We start from the raw sequence: 20,860 nt of genomic DNA, 5'->3' as shown, positions 1-20,860 counted from the left end.
TCATCTCCACAAGATGTGTCTTGTGTCTCTCAGAACAAATAACACTGCCTTCTGTGGCCACCTATTGAGTCAATCTGCCATATAAAATGAATTGAAAGCAATCTGTCAGAACAACTGGGACATACTGGTGTTTATTATGTCTCCAACAGATGGTTAAGAAAAATTGCTAATGTATATCCTAAATAGCAAATCACTGTTTCCAATATAGAATTGGTTTAGAGGAGATAAGTGCATATTAATTACCAAAATTCAAGGTAAATATATACAAGTATTAAGATAATTAAAGATAATAAAACAGGGAGAGAATCAAAGTGTATGAGCATGTTATCATACCTAAATAACACATGAATTCTTTATGCTGTTGCATTTTAATATGTACCAAACCCTTGCGGAGACTTATGTCTCTGCTTTCTTTCTGAAGACTGTGATTTTCTTGTAAGAGGTCGTGGTCACTGATGGAATCCATTGCTGAGCAAAGGATCCCACAAGTCTGTTAAGAGTAACAATAATTGATGTAGAGGAAAAAAAAAAAACAACAACAACAACAACAAGACAATTCCATATAGCAAACTTGTACTCTTCTCTTGCAAGAGATTAAGTATTTGTATATAAACTCAAGGTTTTGGCTTCAATTTGTGACAAATACAGTTCACAACCTACAAGACTAATGACCTTGGTGCAAAGAAATAGATGGTGTGCAGTTGTTACCATATTTATACATACGCTGTTCCCTATAAATGGTCATGTCAAGGTATCACAGTATCACAGTATGCTAAAGATTGGAAGTGACCTCAAAAGATCATCTAGTCCAATCCCCCTGCCAGAGCAGGAATACCTAGATAAGGTTACATAGGAATGTGTCCAGGCGGGTTTTGAATGTCTCCAGAGAAGGAGACTCCACAACCTCCCTGGGCAGCCTGTTCCAGTGTTCTGTCACCCTCACTGAGAAGAAGTTTCTTCTCAAGTTTAAGTGGAACCTCTTGTGTTCCAGTTTGTACCCATTACCCCTTGTCCTATCATTGTTTGCCACTGAGAAGAGCCTGGCTCCATCCTCGTGACACTCCCCCTTCATATATTTATATACACTAATAAGGTCACCCCTCAGTCTCCTCTTCTCCAAACTATAGAGACCCAGCTCCCTCAGTCTTTCCTCATAAGGGAGATGCTCCACTCCCTTAATCATCTTAGTTGCCCTGCGCTGGACTCTCTCCAGCAGGTCCCTGTCCTTCTTGAACTGAGGGGCCCAGAACTGGACACAATATTCCAGATGCGGTCTCACCAGGGCAGAGTAGAGGGGAAGGAGGACCTCTCTCGACCTACTGACCACCCCCCTTCTAATACACCCCAGGATGCCCTTGGCCTTCTTGGCCACAAGGGCACAGTGTTGGCTCATGGTCATCCTGCCGTCCACTAGGACCCTCAGGTCCCTCTCCCCTACACTACTCTCTAACAGGTCGTTCCCCAACCTATACTGGAACCTGGGGTTGTTCCTGCCCAGATGCAGGACTCTACACTTTCCCTTGTTATATTTCATCAAGTTTCTCCCTGCCCAACTCTCCAGCCTGTCCAGGTCTCGCTGGATGGCAGCACAGCCTTCTGGCGTGTCAGCCACTCCTCCCAGCTTAGTGTCATCAGCAAACTTGCTGATAGTACACTCAATTCCCTCATCTAAATCATTGATGAATATATTAAATAATACTGGTCCCAGTACTGACCCTTGAGGCACTCCACTAGATACAGGCCCCCAACTAGGCTCCGCCCCATAGACTACAACTCTCTGGCTTCTGTCCTTCAGCCAGTTCACAGTCCACCTCACTACCTGATCATTCAGACCACACTTCCTCAGTTTAGCTATGAGGATGCTGTGGGAGACTGTGTCAAATGCTTTGCCGAAGTCAAGGTAGACCACATCCACCACTCTGCCATCATCCATCCACCGTGTTATTTCCTCATAAAAAGCTATGAGGTTGGTCAAGCATGACTTCCCGTGGTAAAGCCATGCTGACTGCCCCTCATAACCCTCTTATCCTTGATATGCCTTAAGATGGCATCAAGGATAAGGTGTTCCATCACTTTCCCAGGGATGGAGGTGAGGCTGACCGGTCTATAGTTACCCGGGTCCTCCTTCTTGCCCTTTTTGAAGACTGGAGTGACATTTGCTTTCCTCCAGTCCTCAGGCACCTCTCCCGTTTCCCAAGACCTGGTAAAGATGATGGAGAGTGGTCTAGCAATGACTTCCGCCAGTTCCCTCAGCACCCACGGGTGCATCCCATCTGGACCCATGGATTTATGGATGTCCAGATTGCTCAACTGGTCTCTAACCCATTCCTCATCGACTAAGGCAAACTTCTCCGTTGACCTGACTTCATCTGAGGTCTCAGGGGTACAGGGCTCTTCAGGACTGCCTCCGGCAGAGTAGACAGAGACAAAGAAGGCATTCAATAACTCTGCCATCTCTGTATCTTCTGTCACCAGGGCACCCATCCCGTTCACCAGTGGGCCAACCTTGCCTCTGGTGTTAGTTTTATCTGCCATGTATTTGAAAAAGCTCTTTCTGCTGTCCTTGACCCCTCTCACCAGATTTAATTCTAAGGAGGCCTTAGCCATCCTAGCTGCCTTCCTACATCCTCTAGCAGCAGCCTTATATTCCTCCCAAGTGGCCAGCCCCTCCTTCCATGACCTGTAAACTCTCCTCTTCCACTTGAGCATACCCAGCAGTTCCCTATTTAGCCACGCAGGTCTCCTGGCCCTCTTCCTCGACTTCCTACGTGTCGGGATGCTCTGATCTTGAGCTCGGAATAAGCAATCCTTGAATGCCATCCAACTATCTTGGGCCCCTTTACCTTCAAGCAGCCTTGCCCATGGGATTTCCCCTAGCAATTGCTTGAAAAGGCCAAAGTTTGCCCTGCTAAAGTCCAGGGTTGCAATTCTACTTGCTATTGTACTGGTCCTACCACACAAGATCCTGAATTCCACCATCTCATGGTCGCTGCAACCAAGGCAGCCCTCAACCCTTACTGCTTCGACCAGACCCTCCTTGTTAGTGAGGATGAGATCCAGCAGCGCTCCTCTCCTGGTTGGCTCATCCACCATTTGCATGAGGAAGTTATCATCCATACACTGGAGGAACCTCCTGGACTGTGGCTGGGTTGCTGTGTAGTCCTTCCAGCAAACATCAGGGAAGTTAAAATCCCCCACGACGACCACGGCCTGTGACTGTGAGGCCGCTCTCAGCTGCTTGTAGAAGGCCTCATCAACTTCCTCACCCTGATCTGGTGGCCTGTAACAGACACCCACAACAGTATCGCCCCTGCCAGCCTGCCCCTTAATTCTCACCCACAGACTCTCAACTCGCTCGTCCCCTGTCCCTGGACAGAACTCAGTACATTGCAGCTGCTCTCACACATAAAGAGCAATCCCACCACCCCGCCTGGCTGGCCTGTCTTTCCTGAAAAGGACATAGCCCTCCATGACTATATTCCAGTCATATATATTCCAGTCAGGTTCAATTGGAGAAAACCCCAGTGCCAGACCCTGTTTCAGTTCATGATCCAAAGAGTGAAATTAAGACGCAAATGAGATCAAGTACCATAATCAATCACTTGGGTTTACTAGGAAAAGACAATTATTACAAAAAAGGGAAATTATTGTAATAAAGGGGATAGATTGGACAGATTGGAAAAAAGGCAGAAAATGAAGTAAGGATTCAGGGAGAGAGAGAGAGTCACCACCATGGATCCAGCAGTGTCGCAAGGATCCGTTGTTGTCATCATTGGTGGTGGGAGTTCTTCAGGATTCGTAGTCAGTGTTGGAGCAGTGTTCCTTAAGAGTCCATCAGAAGTGGGTTTCCTTGTGGAGGCGTCCCTCTAGAGTCATCCCCTTGAAGTTACCCCGTGGAGTGTGTCTCGTAGAGTTGCCATCATGGCGATGTCTCACAGATGGTGTTCCTCAGGATCCATAGTAGTTGGAGGAAAGTGTCCTCACAGAGGTGTCCTTCTGGAGTCATCCTCATGGCAGTGGCTCCCTGGTGATGTCCCTCTTGGTGATTACCTTTTCCCCCTTTTAGAATGAGTTGGGTGGAGTACCTGTATTCTTCATGTCATGTATTACATGTTCCTGATGGACCAGTTTCCCTGGTCTTGCAGCCAGCTCTTCAACTGCACGTGTCTCTACACACTTGCCTGCAGCAATTCTTGGGATAATGGGTAGCAATTCCTCACATCAATCCTCTAGTCAATGGATGGAAGAGTCTTAGCTCTTTCTCACTCATCCCTCAGGCAATGGATGGTGGAGTCCCAGTTCAATTCCTCACACCCTTCTCCCAGGCAATGGAGTCTAATCTCAACTCCTTCCACCCATCTCTGAACAAAAGATAGGTGGAATTCCATCTCAGCTTCTCAGATCATTCTTTGAGACAATGGACAGTGGAGTCTGATTTCAGATCAGTCTCTCACAGGTCATTAGAGAAGGCATAGCAAGGACTGAGCCAGGAAATGTCTCTGCCATGGTGATCCTTTGATGCTGGGGTCAGCTCCATTACAACTGTGGCAGATTCTAACGATATTCTGACTGCAGAACAGATTCAGATGTGGAACTCCACTCAGAATGTTTTCAACCCTATAGCTGTAGGAAGCAGACAAGGATGTGGCTTATGTTTCTTACTTTTCAGTATTTCTATCTGGGTTTCTGAGTCAGCTACATTAAGGTCAGTCTGCTGTTACAGCACAACCAAACAGAACTACAGGTCCATGAAATGGTTAATGAGCCATATGCCCTTTTCAGAGGGAGAAGAGAGAGGAAAAAACAAATGACAAGTGAGCAAGTGTGCTCACAAGTCCACTGCTAGGGAAATGGGAAATTTTAATTCCATTATTAGTGTAACTCTTGCACTTACAATCTTAGGCACTGCATTAAAGTGTAGCCCACCTTGTAAGCAGGATATAATTTTGAAGCTAAGGTTCAGACTGAAACTGCAGTCCCAGTAGTGAAGAACTAAGGGAATTAATAAGTAGAAGGGGGGAAAAAAAGGGGGCAAAAAGCCAACCAACGAAAACAAAACAAAAAAACCAACAAACCAACAAGAATCCCCAAACAAACAAAAAAAAAAACCACCCCTCTTTCCTCCTTCCTCTCCCTCTCTCCCACCACTCCCCACCAAAAAAAAAACCACAACCTAGTTAGAATGAGCAGTCTCATGCAGTATGCTGAATTGCTGCCACGGTAGTGCTTTTAATATTGTACTTTAACTCTATCCTTAGGTTGTCAACCAAATTACAGAGAAGTGCTGACACTGCCAAGTTCTGCATTTCTTGCCAAAATAAAAATCAGAATGGAATTTCCAAGTGAGTTTGAGCAAAATCACGGAATTTAATTTTCAAACCTTGAAGTTTTGAATCAATAGATAACAAAGAAGATTCAAAATTCTCTTTCTACATTGTATGTTTGTGTATCAAAGTATGCCAAGATCTGTTCCTGCTAGGTCTGAACTCAGTTATTAGGATGTTAAGAATAAATAACATTATGATCCCCCTCAGTCATACATAGAAATATTTACATACTGATGACTTGGTTTACGGTCATGAAATGTGAAGTGTTATAGTCAGTTATGCGCAGAAAGGCAGCTAAACTAAGAATTAGAGCTTTTTAATGGCTAGATACTGTTCTTCTGCATCCTTGTTGTTCACTGGAGTTTGTATTGGATCCTAAAATATTAAATAAATGTGATAATGAGTTCAACATATATAAGTAAGAAACTCCATGGAAAGTAGGATGAGAGAAGAAAAATGCAGAAGGAACAAGGTTGTAGGATGACGTGATTCATAGGTGAAATATGATGTGAACCTACTGTCTTTGGAGAGGATGAGGCTGGGGGAAAGACAGATACACAAGGCAGGGAAACAGCTAGGGGAGGTTGCAGCTGCTGAAAATAAGAATAGTGTAATCATAAATTGAAGTATTTCAGGGAGCTGAAGGATAAATTTCAGCACTTTTATGGATGAAAGAAGTGACACAAGTTTCTCTGAGGGCTTGGAAGTGGTGCATATTGTGCAGTTGCCAACAGTTAAATAAGTTGCTAAGATCTTCTTGAGAGCTGTTAGACTTAGTGCCAGATATCTTGCCATATTCATTGGCATCTTATTCACTAACTCCTCCATTTTCTGGGGAAAATTATAGCACAGGCAGATCTCCTCTTGCTGTCAGATCAGAATATTGATAGACCAGGAGGAATGAACCAGCACACAGCCTTGGATGAGATATGCAAGAGGGCCTGAGGGCTGATTTAAACCCCTAGGCAAGCTCCCTTAAAGCTCCTTTGCTATTTCTTCCTATTGCTTCTGGTAACAGGAGCAACGATGTGGGTGTTTCTTCTCTTTCTTCTTCCCTCCAGTTTTAAGTCTGTTTTTAAAAACGTCTTTGTAATTTGAAATAATTATTTACTTTCATTCCTGAGTTTGGCCACACTTAACCTGCTTTGTCCCTTGATGTCCTGTGATGAGAACGAGATCTATTTTAGCAAAAGAAGAGACTGGGTGCATAGTCAGGATGCACAAGTACACAAAATCCAGTCTCTCTTTCTCCAATGAGCCAGGTTGGCAGCTTCAAAGGTGACAGCCTAATAAAAAGAATACAAATAGTTCAGGTTGATATTTAAAAAAAAAAAACTTTAAAAACTTTTTTATGTATTTTTGTTGGCCATTCCGCTATAGGTACAAAATGCATTAATGCATCTGGTATATGGTATATAATGGTATATGGTATATGGTATAATGGTATATAATGGTATATGGTATATAATAATGCAACTGGTCATGAATCGCACACCAAAATACTTTAGGACTTACCATTTAGAGCAAAATAGCTTAAAATATGAAGGTTGCTTCTCTTTTTAAAGTTTGTGCAACAGCTTCAGATTCTTTCTCTTGAGAGTTTTAAGGTTGCCTGTTTTCATTGCCAATGATTTAATTTTACTTTTTAAATGAAATCTGCCTTGTTGTACTACTGAATGCTCCTTTTAATGAAATTTGGCACATAAACGGAGTTTTGCAGGCAAGACCTGGCTAACAACAGTGTATATAGTACATTATGATCTCAACAGAGTACAAAGGATGATAAAATGGATATCCAAGGTTTACACTTTTTAAATGTAAGAAACTCGGATCAAATCTCACTCTTGATCCAACAAGGATTATCAAAGTTATCAGAATTATTTTTTAAACTTTTTGTGTGAAACTGCCTAGCATTCTTTACTCTGATTTACTAGTTATTGTCAGCTGTTGTGAAGACTACATTACCAGATTTCTTCAGATTGCCATAATAACTAGGCTGTTACCCTTGTGCTTAATTGATGTCCCAAGTGCTCTCGTGATGTCTCACAGGACATGGTATAATAGCAACAACGATGAGTAAGTATGATAATACTTCAGAAATGGACTTAACCAGAAATGTAAGTATAATGGGCAAAGAACATAGGGAGTACACATGGGCTTTACACTCCTGGTTACACAACATGATCGTGACAGGGTGGTAGCACAGACTCCTCTGTCCATGTTGCCGAAAGTGGACATCCTAAAGAAATACAACAGTGGTTTAAAAATAGAGCAATACATGCTCACCCTTCAACAAATTCGACCAAAAGTGATTTTAGTAAAATGAAAGTTAAAACACATTTAAACAAATGCAGTTGTTGGCAGCAGCTTGTTTTATCATTCCATAATTAATTTTGGAATCATTCCCTTTCCCTGTGAACATACTAAAATCTTACTGAAGCTAGGAAAATAGCATTTGCACATATCTGCTGCATAGAAGAAAGATGGAGTTTGGCTGGTTTCTTTTTTAAGTGGCTACTACATCCTTAATATGTGCCAGTTCAGTATCTTAATGATTCAATCTCTCTGCTCTTGTTCAATTTTGGGACACTTAAGGAGGAATTCATGGAAGATTGGGATGCATTAAATGGTTGATTATGGTCAGGCTGGAATTTTCAGTCTCCAGAGGAATTCTGCATTTACCTTGCATTAGCCTGATCTGCTGAGAAATTGTTGGAAGTTAAGACTGAGGTTCAACTCTGACAAGATCCAGTTGGATATGTGAAGCTGTTCTAATAATGCATTAAGAGGCTTCTATCAATGATTGCTGTCCAACATGGGTAGCCTTGTCCTCAAAGTGCTGTTTTAAATCAGCTCTGCAGTTTCTTCTTTATTTATTAACCTTTAATTTAAAGGAAAGGAGAAAAGAACATGTTTTTTTAAGGTCTAAATTGACACCAGGGATTTAAATTAATCATGTATGTAGCAGTTACATAATTCTTCTTACAAATAATAATATGTCTTGGTTTTCTTTCTTTTTCTTTACAGTTTGTAGCCCATCCAAACTGCCAGCAACAGCTACTGACTATCTGGTATGAAAATCTCTCAGGATTACGGGAGCAGACCATAGCTATCAAGTGTCTGGTTGTGCTGGTTGTGGCGTTGGGCCTTCCATTTCTAGCTATTGGTTATTGGATTGCACCGTGTAGCAGGGTACTGAATTTTATATATTACATATCTCGTAATATTCTGGATGCTGCTCTTCAGTTTCTGGCATTCAAAACGCAATATTGTACCTCCAATTCTGCTGCTTACGAATTTTAACTAGTTAATGGTATTTTTAGTAATCTTTAGTCTTGAGTCAAAAAGTGCTATTTGTTCTATTTGTACTGTAAAGAGGGGACCATGGTGATGAAGCATGAAAATACATTGTCATTAAGTTTAAATGAAATTGTGCTTACATCAAAATCTCTACTATGTATCTGTATTAGTAACATGGGTTTTTTTTTAAACTCACCACTCAGATTCTGTATTAGGTCTCCTCTAGTGGCATCTAAAGATCTGATGCTGTTCCGATATAAACCATTACCAGAGCATCTGTTGACTTTGCTGATGCAGAACTGAATCTTAAGTAAAATATTTGTTATTCCTGATGTAGATCTGCTTACCAGGTGAACCATAGAGCAAAAATGAAATTAAACATAATATTCCAACCATGTGGTAGGGTGCATTCGTGAAAGAGCATAACTGTATACTCTTGCCTCGTTATGAAAATACATGGGTGCTTCCAGCTTTCCTGGTGATCTCATAATGAAAAGAACAGCAGTTTCTTTGAAATACTTGTAGACTGTAGCATGTGAGTTGTCTGCAAACGAAGCACATTGATAGGTATTTGGTAAATCAGAAGAAGGGCAATTTCCCTGTTACATTACCTTTTTTCTAAATCTTAAGTAAATTTGTTTTGTGCTGACTGTGGTTTTTAAATTTTATTTCCTTAATAAGTTAAATGTGAGTTTTGCTCATTTGTATTTTGCTTTTATAATTCATCTCAAAAGGATAAGATTTTGCTGATTGCGTGCATGTTTCAAGGGAACCTGTTATTTTCTGTAGGTTAAATATTTATTTACTTTAAAGATAAGCATTTATGAAAACAGTATAATTGTTACCGTCATTATTATCTGAAATGTCACTTTCCATCAACATCTGTAGTAAAGATATTCCTCATTCACAGCTCCATATCACAGAAACATATTAATATATTTTTAGCTGGTGTCTAATATAGGAAAGTGGCATTTGTCCTTGAGCTTCAGTTCTCAGTACCAGAAACACCTGATATTTTTCCTAGTGCTCATGTCAAATAAAAGTACTGTACATCCCTATCAGCAATTTGATACTGTCATTTCAAAATACTTTCTGAAGGTCAGGAGCAGGAAGGGAAACTGAGATTGTTTGCACAGGTAGTAAATGCTGTTTAGTGTGTGCTGCTCTGCGCAGTTCGTAGTAGCTGACCCCAGTTTCAGGAAAACCATTCCTTGAAATGAGGAAGTTCCCCATCTGCTGAAATTGGTTTTTCTTCTTATAAAATCCTGCTGATTGTATTTAGAAGCTTTTCATAGGAGATTTTGGAATGTTGCATAATATTGGTGATGTATGTGGTAGTTTATCCCATTATAACTGTACATTAACATCAATAAAGTTTGGACATTATGTACAGAGCAGTATATTATTTGTTGTAGTGAAGAGGACAGGAGACCTGTGACCTTAAGAGGTGTGCAGCAGCTAAGATGAAGAAGTCTGTCTAGTATCCACCTTGCCACACCTTGTGCAAAGATAGGACAAGCATTGTCCTGCTCAGGCCACAGGAAGGAGGTACATTCCAAAGGTACTATTCCTCCCAACAGAAAGTAGGCTGGGAAGGACAAGTAAACCTACACATGCATTCCCCTAAGATGCCTCCAAAGAAGGTTGTTAGGCAATCTCAGTTCCACCTCTGTGCTTCAGCCAGTGCACAAATGGCTGTCTGTGGTGCAGCCTCACCAATACCTGTGTTTTTTTGGAGTATGTGGTGAGAGTTGCAACAGTGCAGGCCTAAATACAAGATACTGGCAGTATTGCCTCCAGAGGAGTGGGCTTATAGCTTACAGCTTTTAATGCTGGCTTGAAGGCCAGTACTGATGGAATCAGACTCTTCTTCTTCATACAGTGAGTAACCATGACAGGCCTATTGCTCTTTCCAGTGTGGTCTTCTGGAGGCAGATGGTCCTCTTTTCTGATGCAGACAGACTACTTCTGCTGTTGCTGTTTCGTACTTCTATCATGTGCACATACAAATGAAATCAGCTGATTTTATGTGAAAATAGTAGTATTTCTGATCTTGTTCTTCTTAGTCCATTGTGAGGGAACAGTCATTATTTTTAGTAGACATGAGTAATTAATTTGGCACTTAGATCTCTGAACATATATTCTTCTAACAAGACAATGTACTCCATGAGGTTGCCTTTGGAAGACTTTTGTCTGAAATGGTAAAGCATCACAGTTCAGTATCCTTTAAAAATGAGGTTTCAGACTGTCCTGAGCTTTGAGTCCCCATTTACACTTCTGGAATGTCTGATGAAAGAGTTTGCTCCTTTGAGAAAACTTTCATTCTGCCTTTGCAGCTTGGACGAATTCTTCGAAGCCCGTTTATGAAATTTGTGGCACATGCAGCATCCTTCATTATTTTCCTGGGCCTACTGGTGTTCAATGCTTCTGACAGATTTGAAGGTATAACAACACTACCGAATGTCACTGTTACTGATTACCCTAAGCAGATCTTTAGGGTGAAGACTACCCAATTCACATGGACAGAAATGCTGATCATGGTGTGGGTACTTGGTAGGTATATAGCCCCTTCTTTTTATGTCAACTGTTCTCCCGCAGATATAAATTGTAAAATAAAAACGTCCTCTCCCAGACTTTTGCTCCTGCTGTTGCATGGTTAGAATAAACCCTTAAGACAGATAACAGTACATTAGAACTCGTGAGAGCATCAGATCGCCTCTTTGCTGCCCCCTCTTGCAGCATGGGGTAAAATTTTGTTTGCTGATTTGCTGCACTGTTTGGTAATTCTGACATTTGTAACAGGACAGCAGGTTTGCAGAAATTATACTTTATTGAAGTGGCTTTCTCAAATAGTAACAGTGTGTGCCAGAAAGCACATCAGTGCTTAAGTGACATTGGTGCTGACATAGCATGTGGGGAAATCGCAGTATCTACCAGTGTCAAGTGGTTGGATTCAGTTATCATTACTCTGTTGTTGTTGTAGTTTTGAGAGGGTGGTTGGTTGGTTGGCTTTTTTAGGGAGGGAAGAGGGGATTAGAGTCTGTGTGGTTGTTTTGTGCTTTTTTGGTTCGTTGGTTTTGGTTTTCCTTCTTTTTTTTTTTTCACAAAACTGTCAGCCTGTTTGAAACTCTGCATGGCAGAAAACGCAATCTTCTAGCATTTCATCCAGGTCAGGAGCTTTACATGGCAAAATATCAGTTAGCTGCATGATAATGTAGCATTCTCAGCTTCTACAGGCTGTGGGAGAGAAAAGAGGTAGGTGTAGCAGGTGGCTGCTACATGCCAGTGCTTCACACTGCTTTTGAATTACCTATATGCCTGGTTTAAGCCTTGCTTTGTCTTACATTATATCAGAGTAGGGAGATGCATATCTGTGTGCTGCCTTCTGGTAGTCCCAGCATACATTCCTGGGGAACTGCCTCTTTATTTGACGGGAGGCAAGGACAGAGATTTTGGTGGTCTTTAGGACTTGGTCACTCTGAGAAGTTTCTTGGGCACTCAGGGACAACCAGCCTTAAACCAATTCAGTGCATGGCTGCTATGTGTATGTTTGGAATGGCAGCAGTACCCCCTCTGAATTCCTGAGCCAAAACTGAATCACACATAACCAAATTCCACTTCCTAGGCTGAAAGGCAATCTTCTTCTGCCAAGTGGAGAACCAGTAGTGCAATTATGCCCTTTATATTTGGTTATCTGTGTAGTTGGATAGTTGAGATCCTCTGTAAAAGTGAATCCTTCTGATTCAGAAGTGATTTATGAACATAAATGGTAAGGAAGTGAGAGGAGTTCTTTTACCACATTTAACACTCTTCCTTTGGAAGTACAGCATACTGTTATTTAGTTAGGCCATAATGCTTTCACTGCAAAGTCATGGGTCTATGCTACCCTATGTGGAGATGTTTGAGCTTTATCACCACATTATCAATTCATAACTTGCTATTTGATCAACCCTGTTGAAACCAAGAGGGCCTTATTCAAGGTGTGTGATGATGCTGTGACACTGCAAATAACTGAATTTTTGCTTCACTGGTACCACCTGGTTTTATGAATTGGAATGCAGAGAATGTAAGTGAAAAGAGTTTGGCCAACATTGCAATGTGTTTTTTCACTTTTTGTTGCAGGTATGATGTGGTCAGAATGCAAAGAGCTATGGCTGGAAGGACCCAGGGAATATATTTTGCAGTTATGGAATGTTTTGGATTTTGGGATGCTGTCCATTTTCATTGCTGCTTTCACAGCAAGGCTTCTGGCATTCCTACAGGCCACCAAAGCACAACAATATGTGGACAACTACATTGAGGAGAATGACCTCTCTGAGGTTACACTTCCTCCAGAAATAGAATATTTTACTTATGGTGAGTTTAACTTCAACACAGATCTGAACATAGAGAAATGGGTAGGATGCACTATAAAGCATTTTGAAGCTTTAAGATGAATGTTTGCATGTGTTTGTGGTGATCCTACTTCCATTGAGGTAAATGGCATAAATCTTCATGATTTCAAAGGGAATTAGGTTATATCCTGAACTTGTACCAATGGGAAAAGCTGGTGTGATTAATAAATTAAATTGTTCATTAGCCAACACTGTTACTTTCCCATCAGTAACACAAAATACAAATAAATTTCTGTCTTTAGCATAGTGCTTATTCAGATAAAACAGTTGTGTTTAAGAGAAGCAGTAAGGAATTATGTATTGTTACATATGTCAGGTTAAAATGCAAACTGCAGAAGAAAATGTCATGTTTTTTCAAGTACTAGTAGAAGGTGATGTAACTTAGATTTATTCCTTGTGACTAAGGGAACTGTTAGACTCTTCAAATATTTGTCTCAACTAAATTCAGACCTGCTCATGGAAAAACCCTATAAAGACTTAATTTTCAGCATTGTGATAAATGAGTAACTCTACCCCTATATTTTGTATCTTCCAGCTAGAGATAAATGGCTCCCATCTGATCCTCAGATAATATCCGAAGGCCTTTATGCAATTGCTGTTGTTCTTAGCTTTTCTCGTATTGCATATATCCTGCCTGCAAATGAGAGTTTTGGGCCTTTGCAGATTTCACTTGGAAGGACTGTTAAAGACATCTTCAAGTTTATGGTCCTTTTTATTATGGTATTTCTTGCATTTATGATTGGAATGTTCATACTGTATTCCTACTACCTTGGAGCTAAACTAAACCCAGCCTTTACAACGTAAGTATGAAGTTTTGTTCAAGTAAAAAGCTAATATGTAACTTTCAGGTTTTTCACTAAGGTAACAAAGACTGTGAGATATCGTATGCTGTCTCCTAGCATTAAAATAAAACTGAAGAAAAAATCAGTTGAAGTCAGTGGGAAATCATGTATCTCAGCAGAACACAAAATGCTGTCCTACTTGTGTAATGGAAGCTTTCATTGCAGTCTGAAATAATTTTACCTTGTGTTAATCACACAGACTTGTGGGAAACCAATTGGTGGAGTGTAGTGGAGAAACTGAATATACCGTGAACTTCTTTTTTCCATGTTTGTTGTTTTGATCAGTGCTCTACAAACCTGATTCACAGACAAACTACTTGAGATTGTTTATCACTTACTGTAAACACAACTCATATATTTATTTGTGTAGATAGTTAATAATGTCTTCCTCTTTTCTTTCCCTTCAGAGTGGAAGAAAGTTTCAAGACCTTATTTTGGTCAATATTTGGCCTGTCTGAAGTAACCTCTGTTGTCCTCAAATATGATCATAAATTCATAGAGAACATTGGTTATGTTCTTTATGGCATATACAATGTAACGATGGTGGTAGTTCTGCTCAACATGCTGATTGCTATGATCAACAGTTCATATCAAGAAATTGAGGTGAGCTCTGTTCTCAAGCTGGTTTATGTTGAGAAAAGGCAGAATTACCAAGAATTATTTCAGTGAGCACATCTGGTTTATACAGGAGTAGTGAAGTGATCTTCTTTACTGAGGTAATCTCGAAAAAAATACCATGCTCCTAGGACTGACTTTGTCTAACAACCCAGCCAAGCTGCATAATCATACAGAATCTGTGAATAAGTAGTTCATCTTGGGCCATGTATACGCATCTAAGGAGATGTCATCCGTCCAGAAATCTTAAAATCTAAAGTAATACTAAAACAGAGACTGCTGTGAAGTAGAAAACAAGGTTAGTGAGCATAATGTTTTAGACATGAGTTATTGATTCCAGTTTCCTTAGGATGTTTATTTCATGATTCCTTAGTGTAGTACACTTCTGTCTTTGACAAGCCATTAGAATACAGATTAAATGCTATTTTGATGTGGGCTTTAATGGAGATCTGATTTTTAGTTTCAGTCCTCATACTTTTTAACAAAATATGCAGGAATTAGACACTTGTGTACAACATCGATACTTCAATATACTTTATTATATTTATATGCCTCTGTAGGTGAAATCCGGTACAGGTACCACCTTTAAGATTGTTGTGACTGAGTTGCACTTTGCAATGCTTATATGCTTTGTTTGTAGTATGTGCTTCTTTCCACTTTAGGTCCGATATCAAAACTTGGTTCTACATTTACTGAGCTTTGCCATATGTCCTGAAAACACAGTGGTAGTATTGCTCCAAATCTGCCAAACGGTTCAGCCGAATGAACACTCTGATTTCACACAAAGTTATTAGCTGCATTGTGTACTAAATGACATATACTTTATTTGAATTTCATTACGATAGCAAAGTCTCCCCACTTTAAGAGACAACTAATTATAATATTTAGCATCCAACTCCAACAAGAAATTCAGAAAATTTTAAAGTAGAGAAGATACTTGGGTTTTAAAAATAAAGTTGCTGAAATTAAAGTATATTTATATTGCCAGTTTTTCAGACCATGAGTTCTGATATTATTTAGAGTACTGCATTCTCATAGATGCAGGTGCACACCTATACTAGCAGGATAAAAAAGATTGTTTAAGACAGAGTATACAAATGGATAAGTAATTTCCAATATTTTCAATGACTCCAGGGAAATGACACGGAATTCAGCAGGAGAAAAATAGTTATAATAAATCAACTTTTCACCTTTGGAATAAGCCAAGTCTACCCTTGGAGTACTTCAGTAAGAATGTGTTAGGACAAAGTCAGTTTGTCGTTTTTAACACAATTTCTGTGTGGCAAGAAAGTTTGTGTTTTCTATATTCCATTATAAATTGGATTCACTTTTTATGTAATAAGCTAATGAGTACTACCGTTTTAAACTATCTGCCTTGAAGCTAATACTTTATCACTTATGCAAGTACCAAATTCATGTGACCAGTTTAAGGAGAAAAATGAGACTTTAAAAACCCCAAAAAGTTCCACTTTAAATTGCAAAGAATTTATATGTTGGCTTTCACTCAGTGCAAAGATAACACTTATTTAAATGGTTCACATGCTTCAATTAAGCATTGTCAGTGAGGTGTTGCCATAAAGAGACAACTGAAATTTAGTTAAAAGAGACTTGATAAAGTGGTTGCATTTTTGCAAATCTACTGGGAGTCTTATTAGCAAGCAGCATTTTATGTAAAATAGGGTCAATATTTAAAAGAAGTGCCATGTAGAAAAAGTTTTGCATTTCCTAAAAATAAAGCAGATACCTGTTTTTATATCTTTACACAGGATGACAGTGATGTAGAGTGGAAGTTTGCTCGTTCTAAACTGTGGTTATCATATTTTGATGATGGAAAAACATTACCTCCACCATTCAGTCTTGTACCAAGCCCAAAATCTTTTTTCTATTTCATCATGAGGATCATTAACTTTTCTAAGTGCAGAAGGAGACGACTACAGAAGGATATTGAAATGGGAATGAGCAATTCTAAATCTAGGGTAGGTACTGAAATTTTTTCATTGCAGTGAAGAACTGTAAAAAGCCTTTTGCTTTTCTTTATGTTCTAGGGTATAATCTGTGCTTCCAATGATGGTAATTAGTCAAGCATTTGTATTCATAGATCTACATTGCAGACTGCCTAAATGTACTATATCACACAAAAAAATAGCTGTAAATTTTCTTAGGATAACAAGGTCCAATGACTTGAAAAACACAATAAAAATAAAAATAACTGTGTATTTAAAGATGCAAATAATTCACACAAGGAATGATCTAAATATTGAGTAAGGATGTTTTCAGCCTCTCTTAGGAAGATTTTTAGTTCAGGGTAAAAAGGAAAACAAAATCAAAACCAAAAGCCCCCAAAAACCCCAAAACTGGAGGGAATAAGGGGAGATAACTTTTCTTTTCACTAGGACAGGAGACAGATGCAGTGTGGTCAGTATGATACTCGCTTCCCACTGTCAAAAGCTGTGTTCTCAACGGAAGACAACAGGAAAGAGGAAGGGATCAATAGTAGTAATCTTCAGTGCATTAATGGCATTCTAAATTTGAGTATCTAATTGTTCTTTACGAATATAAATGGAATGCAGTGTCACTAAAAATTAATGACAAATGCAGATTAGGGGATTGAATTTTACTTGTGGATACACATTTTTTACTTAATCCTTATTAGTGTATTTGAAAGGAGTCTGGTACTTGATTTGTTAGTAACAAACCTTCTGCATTGGTCACAAAGCTCTCTCATCCAAGATGGCTTTTTTCCACCTTCTATTTCTAGCCCACTGCTACAAAAATCTTGTATTGTTTGGGATCTGATGGCTTTGTGATCATTGAAATGTTGAGCAATGACCTTTTTTTTTTAAATGCATTACTATTCCTGAAAAGGGTGCTTTGGAAAAACACTTGAAGCTAAGCAGAAATAGTTTTGAGCATGTATTTGTAGTTAAAAGTAGGGTTATGAGTGCAGATCCATAACAGATCTTTGTTAAAGCCAGTTCAAAGAGTCTCTCCTTACCCTGGCCACTCATCTGCCTCCAAGTCATAATTCATTATTTAATCAGCTGTGAAAGCACATTTGCTTTGGACGTGTGCTGTGAACAGGATAGCTATTATTAGTGCTTTAAAAAAATCCCCACAGATCCAACAAATAAGGCTATCTTGTTGGGTGGGGGTGGGGTTTAAATAATATTCTGATATAGTGACTATGGAGACACACCAAAGAAAGAAAGAAAAAAAAAAAAAAGAAGGAAAGGAGCTGAATGCTTACTGTGAATTCCGTAATAGGTTTTAATTTTCTCTTATTTCTCCCTAGTTAAACCTTTTTCAGTCAAACTCCAGAGTTTTTGAATCACACAGCTTCAACAGCATTCTCAATCAGCCAACACGCTATCAGGTAAGTACATGTAATGGTCACTGTTTTGAGTAATAGAACTGTGTACTAGCAGAATTTTGTGTTTCAAGTACATTTTGCCTTCACTAGATAAAAAAAACCTCCTGTAGAAATCAAACTCTGGAATGCTACTCTAAAATAGAGTTTAAAAACTAGCCCATGCAAAACTTAGATTTTCCTTTGATGGCCTGGGTTGGAAAGTGTGAGAAGCAGCATCTGAAACTGATTTCCGAGGAAGCAATGTGAAGGCATTGAGCTGAGTAGATTAGCACTACTTTCCCTTTCTTTCTTCTCATCTGAAGTGTGACATTCAGCATTACTGCAGATAGGAATGCTCCTTTCTGGTAAGAGGAATCTGACAGATATTCCCTTCCTGACATCTTTCCAGCTCAGAAATGAAAGAGTAGATAGGAGCTCTTGTGAAAATATTGACGGTATGTAATCTACCTGTGCAACCCCTGTTAGACGACCTACATTAGATTGGAAAGGGTAACACACTTCAACAATATTATCACATACAAGGAACACTGGCAGTTACAGTATAAAAATACAGATACCATCTTAATGAATCCTTTACAGCTGACATTGCATTGTCATAGTGTAAAATCTCAATTTTTATTTTTAAAAGATAAACATTTATATTTTACACATCCTTTCATATGTGAACTGAGTTCAGCAGAGTTCACCTATTCTACAGCCTAAATTAGGTGTGTTTAGACATATTTTCCTGTTGTCCTGTTCCCTACAAAAGTTGTCCTGCTCTGTAAATAAGAGGATAAGAAAGGTGTTTCACTGTAATGATGAATTTCAGCATGCTGCCAAAAAACCCATATGAGGCAACTGCTTTATCTGTGGCTGTTCATTTGTTCACTTACACAGATGTGAGGGAGATAGGTGGGAAAGAAAAGTGAATAGTGCTCAATTATATATGCTCATCTGATTATTTAACTGTTGCAATTTGGCAGCAAATAATGAAAAGACTGATAAAACGTTACGTTCTGAAAGCACAAGTGGACAAAGAAAATGATGAAGTAAATGAAGGTAAGAAAGAGACTGCAATTGCAACAGTCAGAGACAATTTTTGTCGTGTTGTAGTAAGAATTGGCATTACAGTGACGTATGGAAGTTTCAGGTAAAAAGAGTGTTATTTCCACTTCTAATGCACGGAACTCGGATAGTAGCGTAAGTATGCCTGTGACAACGAAAACGGACGAGTAGAACCAAAGAAGTAGAGCTGAGAAATATTATGGGCCCCATTTTTACAGGTGGAAAATGAGAGTAGAGAAGTAACAGTTAAAGGAGAAATTTGTGAGGAAGCCATTAACTGTATGCACGCTTCCAGAGTCCTAGTCAGAGCTGTAAGAATTCACATACCTCATTCTTGCTGGAAGAATAGTAATTGAATACTTTAAGAAGCTTCTGCTCTTGAGCTGAATATCCTATGATGGAAAGTATCCTGTTGCTTGTTATGAGCCTGGCCTTGACAGTTGTTTTCATTTAAGTGTGGTTTTGTGTTCGTGTCAAATCGTAACACCATTTTAAATTGGTTGACTTTTTCTAATTCAAAGGATATTGGTAAGGAAGAGGAGAGAGACTCAGAAGCTGTGAGTTTTACTGCCAGCTCTGCCACACTTTTCCTGTGTGATCTTGCACATCACGTCAGAAAAAAATCTCTTTGCCTTTTCTCTCTAAAAGTGGGATACTAATATTTACCAGATGCTCAGCAGTGTTGTGTGATTAATTCATTAACCTGTGTAAAACCTGTGCTTTTTGATGTCCTGTCTACATGTGGAGCACAACATTAGGGTACAGTGGGCTATTAAAATACTCTTGGTACTATATAGGGGTGGAGACACACTCAAATCCATTTGGGAATGAGAAGAGGTAAAGCCTTTCCTGTATCTGCTGTCATGAATATTTTGAGATGATCATCTGAAATACACACTGATGTGATTTAACAGTATTTGAAGGAGTATTAAACCTTGCTAACAAGTATTTCTTTCAATGATTAATACAGGTGAATTAAAGGAAATCAAACAGGATATCTCCAGTCTTCGTTACGAACTTTTGGAGGATAAGTCCCAAGCAACAGAAGAATTAGCAATTTTAATACATAAACTCAGTGAGAAACTAAATCCTAATATGTTGACATGTGAATGATTCAACAAAGGAACCATGGTTTTGACTACAGCACAACTACTTATTGGCAATAATATTTCAGTATCTTATACTTGAAAAATGTATTGTAGATTTTTAGAACTAAATAACTTCATGTACAGCTTCTCTGGAATTTACCTTAGGAAATTTTATTAACTCACCACGCAAAGATTGCTGTCTTCATTTTACTTGTCTAAAGGCAAAGAACTATCTTTTTTTTTTTTTTCTTTTATGCGTTAAAAGGTATAATGGTATCAACTGCTGATATTTTAACAGGTTTATGAATACACATTGAGAATTCTTTGCACTAAATTTGCAAGAAAAGAAAAAAAAGTAAAATAACAAATACAGCGTAGTACTGTGTTCCTTGCACCCATGGGGTCCAAATAGGATTTTTCATAATACAACAAATCAACTCTAGATCTGTGGAGGATTACTTGCAATCTTTGTTCTTTATTAAGTGATGTGTTTAAGCTAAGGCCTTATGGTATGATTTCAAAGAAATAATAAGTATCGGGCAGGTCTGAATGTAATTGTAGTGACAGCATTTAACACGGATGTATATACATGTACCCACACGTACCATTTATTAATCTAGCATCTTTCATTTCACGAGTGAGGACTGGACATTTTATTTTGTAAAACCCAATGTCAGCAGGCCACTGACCTCAGTCCGCAGCTACTCCTTATGCGATAGAAAAGATTTTTTTAACGTTCCTACTTGCCGCAGGGCTGGTATTTTGTTACACTGTTTCGATGCTGCCTCCGTGCTTGGTTGTCCAATAAAACATTCCTACTTTACTGACGCTCCCTGAGGGCCCACTCCTTCCGCAGCGCCGCGACCCGACCCGGGCC

General features: G+C 39.2%; 1 protein-coding gene across 3 annotated transcripts in view; it reads left to right on the top strand.

The window, feature by feature from the left end:
- TRPC3 (transient receptor potential cation channel subfamily C member 3) overlaps positions 1-20,685 on the top strand; it is a 49,601-nt gene extending 28,916 nt beyond the window's left edge. Inside the window, exons 4-13 of one of the 3 annotated variants that reach the window (XM_080635488.1) lie at positions 8,355-8,519; positions 10,964-11,180; positions 12,750-12,983; positions 13,557-13,821; positions 14,271-14,466; positions 16,245-16,454; positions 17,771-17,851; positions 18,814-18,889; positions 19,417-19,452; positions 19,866-19,964. In XM_080635488.1, the coding sequence (XP_080491614.1) occupies positions 8,355-8,519; positions 10,964-11,180; positions 12,750-12,983; positions 13,557-13,821; positions 14,271-14,466; positions 16,245-16,454; positions 17,771-17,851; positions 18,814-18,889; positions 19,417-19,427 (1,455 nt within the window). In that variant the 3' untranslated portion in view covers positions 19,428-19,452; positions 19,866-19,964. The other 2 variants (XM_080635490.1, XM_080635489.1) reach the window with 2 other exon arrangements.
- The last annotated feature ends 175 nt before the right edge of the window (positions 20,686-20,860 follow it).

This window comes from Psittacula echo (assembly GCF_963264785.1).
Source record: "Psittacula echo genome assembly, chromosome: 1".
Classification (NCBI taxonomy): Eukaryota; Metazoa; Chordata; class Aves; order Psittaciformes; family Psittacidae; genus Psittacula; species Psittacula echo.
This window is presented reverse-complemented; position numbering and strand designations above follow the sequence as displayed.